The following is a 7898-nucleotide window of genomic DNA, read 5'->3' as shown; positions in this document are numbered from 1 at the left end:
AACATCTGTGCAAAAGTTACGTCCAGTTGGCGCGGTCGGTCTAGTGGAGTGTGGAATGGAGGACTGGCTTGTATAGATTTATACAGTGGGTGAGTAGCTGCTCGGTTTATTTTCAGAACGTCTGCATAGTTTCCCCTTTTAAATAAATATTTTCGGAGTTAGCTTTCCAAGGGGGAGGGAAAGAGGGAAGTTGCAACAAGTAGCGCCACCAAGCCAGAATAAAGCTCCAGGACAGGCAGCCCGCCCCCTACTGGCAAGTGAGAGCTCCCAGCAAACTCCATGGATTCCACCTGGACCGCTGGATAAGGGTGGGGTCCCTGACCGTCTGCAGCCTCGGGCTAGGACCGTCTCTTTCTCTGGGCCACAGCTGCCTAGAGCCAAGGCCTTCCCGGCCAGCCGGGCTTCAAGGCTGTGTTCTGGCCCCAGCAGGTCCCTCGGCTGGGACGGGCTGCTCGCTGGGGCGCCAGTGGGAGGGTGGGTTTGAAGGCTTCTGGGGAGAAGCAGAGGTTTGTGTTTGTGTGAGTACAAGGAGGAGGGAGGGGCTCATTTGTGTAGGTATCTCCCTTTCATCTGTGCAGGGGCGTGTTTCACCTGAGTGCCTGCGTTTGTGTGTCTGTAAAAATGGGTTGAGTGTCTATGTGTGTTTGTGTGTGTGTGAACATATGTGTGACGGAGTATGATATTTCCCCGTGTGGCCACAAGTGTGAGTGGGTGAGTTTTTGTGCTACCCACAGTGCCCAGCACAGTGAATTGAATGATAAATGTGTACGTGTCCTTGTGAAAGTTGGTACAGAGCCTGTTTGCCTGTGATTGTGAGTGCAGAAAACAGGAGGCAGGTAGGGGAGATGTGGGCTCCAGGGACTACTGTGTTTCCTCCCTTCGAGAAGTAAGGACGGGTCTGTCGGCTCAGCTCGGCTGACTCGAGGCAGCTTCTCGCTCCCTGAGCCTCTCTGGACCCTCAGACAGTAGCAGGCTCTATGCCCCGCCAGTCAGGGAGGGGGGGGGCCACTCGGGCCCAGGATGACCTGAGTTGTCCCCTGAGAGCACAGCCTCCAGGAGAGGCGACAGGAGCTGCCAGGACTGCACTTCCTCTTGGGGGTGCAGGGGCCGTGGGGCGCCTGATGCCGTCTTATGCTGCTAGGGATTCCCTTGACCCCCACGACTGCACAGAGCTTACGCTGAGGCAAAGCCTCCCTCTCCAAGTTAGCCCGCCCAGCTGCCCGCGTCCCCGAGGGTCTCGACTGGGAAGGAATCCTTGATATTTAGAAAGTCCGCGCAGAAGTGCTCTCCGCGAGCGCTGATTTCACCGGCGGAAAGCGCCGGAGAAGTCCTGGAGCTCCAGGATCACGGGGTCAGAAGGGCGCCTCCTCCCCTCCATCCCTTCCCACCCAGGGCCGGTCGGAAGCGTCCGGGTCGCGGAGGAGTAATGTGTACGGTACCAACAGCCACCGAGACCTGAGACGGAAAAGCCTCAACTTTCTCCTCGAGGAGTCCCGCCGGCTTCGGACCTGCCTGGACCGGCTTAGACTTGTCGCTTAATGGGGAGGGAGTCTGGCTCCCCGAGAGGGGAGGGGGCGCCGCAGGTTAATTTACAGCCGCAGAGGCACCTACGGCGCACCACGCACGGAGGTGCCTCCTCTGCCTGACCATCCAAGCCCCGGCGTCCGCTTGTTCCCGTTTAGAACACGCGCCCGGCGCGCCCGGCTCCCCGAGTCTCCCGGACTTCCCTTCTCCCCAAGCCCCTTCATCTCCACGCCAAACCAACGGATTTCTGAGCGTGGAGACCTTCGTTCCACGGCTACACGCACGACCCGGGCTTCGCGGCTGGACCAGCGGCTGCCCTTTCGGCCCGCGAATCTGCCCAGTGCGTCGTGCCTGGTTCTGGGGATGGCGACCACCGCTAAGGCGTCCGCCCTTCAGGAAACCTCCACGGCCCGACCTGTTTCCCAGCCTTGGCATGTCCAAACACACGTAACCACGTTACGCACACAGCCTCTCATTTCCTACCCCCATTCCCAGGTGAAGAAAGAGGCAGGTGAGGGCACTGCTCGGCTGGTGGGGGGAGAGGAGTCCCCAAGAGGGACAGGCCCCTTCCCCGCTCCTGCAGGGAGCTTCCCGGACAAGAAAAGGGGCAGAGTGCTTTGGGGCAGGAGGTTTCCGAGTATTCAGCCCCTTCACCTTGCGACTCATAAACGTTGTGTGTGGGGGAAGGCGCCTCCCGGTTTCTGGGACTCATGGGGCTTCGCTGCCCAGAACGGTCCACCCGGGGTGTCGAGTCCCTGTAGGGAAATGAGACACAGCTGCACTCCCGGCTCGCGGGCCTCGTGGTATATATCCATATATATATATATTTATGATTTCTAATTTTATTATAAAATAAAAGCAGAAATATTTCCCGAAGAACATTCACATGAGGACATAACAGGGAGATGGCAAGTCTGCGGCTCGGACGCACGCTCTGCCGGGAGCACGGCGGCCACAGTCCCAGGAGGAAGAGGAGAGCGAGTGGCGGGGCCTCACCAAAGCAGAGGGGCAAGCGGCAAGGGGGCGTTCAGGGGCTTCCCTGCCGCCGCCCTTGCTCTTTCACTTAAGTTACTAGGCAGCGCTGACACCTGCAGCCCCCAGCTGACCCCGGGGGGAGGGCCTCTGGAGAAAGCCCGGGTTCAAAGGCCCTGTCTTTTCTTTGCTCTTCCCCCTCCCACTCCCACCCCCGTAAAGTGAGGAATAGGGGGAGGGCAAATAGACCGCCAGGCACGAGGAGAAAGACCGACGCGTACAGCCCGCGAGGTGCAGGAGGCTGGCGGAGAGGAGAAACCGAAAAACAGAGATAGAGTAATAGAAACCTAGCGAGAGATGGCAAGCCGGAAGTACAGCGGGAAACAGAGACAGTGTAGAGGGGGAAAGCAAGAAGAAGAAAGGGAAAGGAGAAGAGAGAAGAGAAGGGGAATGAGAGGAAGAAAGAGCAAGGAAGGCAAGGGAAGAGAGCGGAAGAGGAGGCACGGAGAGAGAGTAGGAGAATGGTGTATAATTTATTCCCTTCCCTGGTTCAAGACCCGGTCCCAGGCCTCCAAAGGATCTCCAAAGAAGCAACTTGTTGAAAATAAATCCCGAACAAAGACTAAACCAGAGAGCCATCCGCCCTGCCCGGGCCGGCAGTTCTGCCCGCTCAGCGCGCGGGTCTTCCAGTACCTGGTGGGGCCGCCGGCGCGGGGCGCCCTCCGGACACGGTCCTTCTCAGGTCCCGAGCGACCAGCCCAGAAGGCAAGCGCGTCGAGGCAGGCGGGGCTCTAGGAGCCCAGGTCCACGAGGTTGGCCGACATGGGGTTGAGGATGGAGTCCTGCAGGCCGTGGTGATGCTGCAGTGGGTCCGAGCCGCCTCCCCCCGGCACAGGCACGGGCACGGCGCTGGGGCCCGGAGGGTGGCCCAGGCTGTGCAGGGACGGCAGCCCGGGTGGCGGCGGCGGGCTGAGCAGCAGTGCGGGGCTGGACGACGAGTGGTCTGGCGTCCCCGACGGCGTCTTCTCGTCCTCCGAGCTGCCTAGCACAGACTTGCCACTGCCGTTCAGCGACGCAGCCAGCGGATTGTGGCTGTTGGAGTTGGAGTTCTCGCTGTTCTCCCTGCAAGTGCAGGAGCAAAGCAGCCGGGTCAGCGGGGAAACCGAGGCTGATCGGCGCCGCGTCGCCCTGAGCCAGAGCCGCCGCGCGCTGCCTGCGGGTGTTTTCGGTTTCTAACATGTTTCGCGGCCAAGCCTGGGCTCTGGCTCTTTCAGTCCCTCCAGACCCGATTTCTCTCTTATACCTTCTCCCTGTATCGTTTCTATCTCCCCACCTCTCCTGCTCTCAATCTCACGAATATCTCTCTGCTCTCCATGTGTTCTGCCCTCCCTGCCTACCCCCACTGAGTGGCTGACTTTTCTTTTCCAGAGCAGAGGGGCAAGGGAGCAGGGTTCATTGGAGTTGTAGGGAACAGGGACAGGGAGGAAGAGAAGGTGCCTGGGTTTTCAGATCACTCTTGGCTACTCAAGCCAGCGTTTGTTGCGGAGAAGTGGGTCCAGGAGAGTCAGGGACCCTAGATTCTAGGCTGCGGGTCCACTTGAGGCTGGGGATATCACAGGTCCTCATTTCCCTTTGCTTTTCTCTGCTTGAGGGAAAACCCGGTCTGAGGGACAGGTTCCTGGAGCTAAGGGTCTTTTCCCTCTAGTTCCAAACTGGCAGGCCTTGTTAGGGTTTTCCTTGCTTGGCCTAGGAACGAGGCCCTAAGGATGCAGGACTCCCTTTCCCTGGTGGCACAGCAGAAACTTCAGCTGGGGGCCTGAAGCTGGGGTGTGGGGGGCAGCTTCTGGGAGAAGAGAGAAGTTAGAGTGAAGGGGATTGCTAATCCTGGCCTAGACTTTTTCACCATACCAGAAACTGAGGGACTCTTCAGCCCTCACCTGGGGCCTGACCTGAGAACTTAGTTCTTCAGGACTCTGGATACATTGTATTCTGGGGGGAGGGGGACCTCAGCAGGGAGAACCCACCTCCTGCCCTGTCTCTGACCGTCGGACAGCCCCTGCCCAGATTTGGAGGTTTGAATTCTTGGGTAGATTCTCTCTTTACTGGCTCCCCAGGGCCTTTTCTTTCTGTTTTCCTGGAAGGGAACTTCCCACAGGGCTGGCAGCTGAATCCTTACAACTGTGGATGCTCCAACCTCATGGTCTTAGAGACCAAGGTCAGCTTGAAGCCACCCTCCCCCCCCCCCCCGAGTCCCACCGCTGATTCCACTGTTCAGCACCCGTACTCTGACCCTGGCCATTCACTCCGGGCTGCACACACCCCGTACCACAGACCCCGGGTGTCTCGTTCTGCTCTTACACTCAGGCTGATTCTGTTCCCACAGTCAGCTTCTCCCCCTCCAGATTTGGGGTTCTGAGGGGCCAAAGCCACAACGGCCTCATGGTCAACTGCAAGGCTAGTTCAGCAAGTCCCGGTTTCCCTGAGGACAAGCAACTCCCAGCCTTTCTGCTGCTCTCAGCTCACCCCAGACATACCGACCTACCTGCCAAAGAGGGTAGAGCCTGAGCAGAGAGGAGCTAAGGGCTTGGCAGGCCAGGGAAGGACTGCTGGGTCCAACGAGGCAGAAAAAGGGACATGTGTTTCTCTTCTCTCCTAGAGCTGACACTTCCTCCCCAAGCCTTTCACCTCTTGGTCCCTTCAATGCGCGATAAGACTTTCCCTATCAACCCTCCTATCCAGACAAGGAAAATTCTTCCAGGCCGCTCCACATCCACGTCGTACCAGGAAAGTTCCAATCCCAGTACTGACCCCAAATCACACGGTCTGTAGCTGAGTGAGGCAGACGGGAAGCCCTGGGAAGTGCTGGTGAATTCTCACAGGCAGTCTAAACCCCGCACCCCGCACCGCGCCCCCGCCATAGTCCTCGCCAAAACCCTGTGTCCTCCGACCTTCGGAGGACTAACAGGCCTTGCCCGCTGTGCGCCCCGTGCCTGGAATCCAGGCCTACCGTCTTGCCTTTGTCCCGAAGGTCGCTGCTTCTCCACTTTTGCTCACAAGCGACCAGGGAGTTAGTTGACAACTTCCCGATTGCTCTGCCCGCTTTAGACAAATTTCGGATCACTTGGTCGCCGGCAAGCGCCGTCCGGGTCAGACCAGGCTGCAGCAGGGCCCTTGCTGGGACGAGCGGGCCCAGTTCAAGCCTCTTCAGTGGCTGAGTGGACGCCCTGGGACCCCCTCCCTCGAGCCCGGGGTAGCTGGCGCCGAAGTTCTACTTACTCGTACCTTTCCTTGGCCTCGGCCGCCCGGTCGCGCTGCCGCCGGTTCTTGAACCAGTTGCTGACCTGCGTGGTGGTGAGGCCCGTGGCTTCCGCCAGCTCGCGCTTCTCGCGGGGTGAGGGGTAGGGGTTATGAGCGTACCACTCGCGCAGCACGCTTCGACTCTTTTCCTTGAAGCAGTAGCTGGTCTCCTCGCCGTCCCAGATGGAGCGCGGCAGGGGAAACTTGCGGCGCACTCGGTACTTGCCCACAGCGCCCAGGGGCCGGCCGCGCAGCTTCTCCGCCTCGATATAGTGCGCCTTGAGCCACAGCTGCTGCAGCTTGGCGTGGTTGTGCGGCGAGAACTGATGGCTCTCCAGGATCTTGTAGAGCTCGCGGAAGTTGCCGCGGTGGAAGGCCACCACCGCCTTGGCCTTGAGCACGCTTTCATTCTTGTGGAGGTGCTCGCAGGCGGGCAGAGACCACAGGAAGCGGCCCAGTCGCTCGATGTTGCCGCCCTGTTGCAGCACCTCGCACACGCACGCCACTTGCTCCTGCGTGAAGCCGAAGGTGGGTAGCATAGACATGGTGCCGGTTGCGCCCGCCCGCGCGCGCCCTCAGCGCGCCGCGCGGTCCGGCATGGGCGCCTCCCCGCCGGACCGTCCGGGCCAAGAGGCGGGCGGGGGGGGGGGGGGGGCCCGGCCTGGCGCTGGCTCCCGGAGAACTCCGAGTCACTGCAGGACGTCCCCGAGCCGGCCGCGGGTCCCACGCCGCTCCGCGCCCCCGCCGCCCGCGCACTTCTCCTGAGTCCTCGTCCAAGCCCGGGGGCCGCCCGGGGCGCCGCTCCGCATGCTCCGCGCCCTCCCGCCCGCCAGCCGCTCCCTCGTTCGCTTCTAGCTAGCTCTCCCTCCCGTCTAGCTCGCTCGCTGCTTTTTTAATAATATTATTCTAAGCGGGCATGAGGCGCGGCGGCCCGCGCCCTGATTGGTCTGGTTATCTGACCCGGGGCCTGCCCGCGCCAGACAATAGTCGGAGTCAAATTATTCGCCATGGAGACGCTGTCAGTCACTGGTAACCCGAGCCCGGCGGGCCTGGCGGCTCCCCCCGGCCTGCTCCGCTGACAGATCGCCGGGCTCCGTGCAAAGCGTAGGGCAGCCCGAGACGGGAGCCGGAGGCACTCCAAGAGCCTGGGAGGCGGAGAGGGCCGGGCAGAGGCCAGCGGCGGCGGTGATTGACGGGGCGGACGCCCAAAGAGCAAGGGAGGAGCTGGACCCGGGAGGCGGGGGGGGGGCGGAGTGGAGACGCGCACTGAAGAAAAGGGGAGGACCGAGGTGGGGAGGGAAGAGAGGAGAAGAGAAGGCGGAGGACGTTAAGGGGGTGCCGGGAAGAAGGGGAGGGAGTGGGGTGGAGGGAGCCACGAGGGGGAAGAAACTTTGCCCAGCTTTTCGCAAGGCCGCGCCGGCTGTCCCCCGGGTCGTCACGCCGCTCCCGGGGCTGCTGTTTGCCGGGTGGATTCTGCCCAGGAGCTGACCAGTGGGGTGGGAGAGTTTGGACGCGCTAGGGCGCCCCTTAAAGATGTGGCTTTTCCTGCTGACAGTGCCCCACCCCCATCCTAGGAGTTCGGGACCCGCGAGGTCCGCGAGGGAGAGGGGGAGGGAGCAAGAGAGAAATGAGGAAAAGTTGGCAGTGGCTACGGGCGGACGCTTGAGAATCTACTTCTTGGAGGATCCCGCCTTTCCTCCTTCTCTTCACCGGGCCGGCTGCCCCGCGGCCGGTACCGCCCGGCTGAGCTCTCTTGGCTCTTCGCTGGGCGGGGACTCAGACTTAACCCCACGGGTCCCACGGCCCGAGAAGCTCCCGGCACTTCCGTGTGGCCTCCACGGAAGTTGACTCCGGTGGGCAGCGCCGGTGGTCTGCCCATAGGGATGCGAGGGCAGGGAATCTGGGATGGTCTTGGCCCTTCTCCTGTGGGTGGTCGGGGAGGCAAGATCCACCACCTTCTGGCCTCTCAGCTTGGACTCGGCTCTGGCCAATTCCAACATGAGAACCGGGTCGCCGAGCTCCGGAATGAGGGGCTTAAAAAGGGGATCCTATTTTTTGCTTCTTTGTCACGGCGCGTGTGTAAACACGTGGCGCTGGTTCTCTGG

The 7898-nt window shown here is 61.2% G+C and overlaps 1 protein-coding gene across 2 annotated transcripts; it reads right to left on the bottom strand.

Annotated features, from left to right (window-relative positions):
• Positions 1 to 2327: 2327 nt before the first annotated feature.
• On the bottom strand, positions 2328 to 6468 carry SIX2 (SIX homeobox 2). 2 transcript variants are annotated; one of them, XM_027113221.1, is made up of 2 exons: positions 5773 to 6468; positions 2328 to 3618 (listed from the first exon to the last, which is right to left on the bottom strand). In XM_027113221.1, exons 1-2 carry the CDS (start codon positions 6336 to 6338, stop codon positions 3288 to 3290), a joined length of 897 nt encoding a protein of 298 aa, XP_026969022.1. In that variant the 5' UTR covers positions 6339 to 6468; the 3' UTR covers positions 2328 to 3287. The 2 variants fall into 2 exon arrangements, with proteins under 2 accessions (XP_026969022.1, XP_026969023.1); XM_027113222.1 differs by having other exon boundaries at positions 5779 to 6468.
• Between the last annotated feature and the right edge of the window lie 1430 nt (positions 6469 to 7898).

Source organism: Aethalodelphis obliquidens, unplaced genomic scaffold (assembly GCF_003676395.1).
Source record: "Aethalodelphis obliquidens isolate GAN/ISIS:26980383/991018 unplaced genomic scaffold, ASM367639v1 scaffold12, whole genome shotgun sequence".
NCBI lineage: Eukaryota > Metazoa > Chordata > Mammalia > Artiodactyla > Delphinidae > Aethalodelphis > Aethalodelphis obliquidens.
Note: the sequence above shows the minus strand (reverse complement) of the source record. Positions and strands in the feature narration are given on the sequence as shown.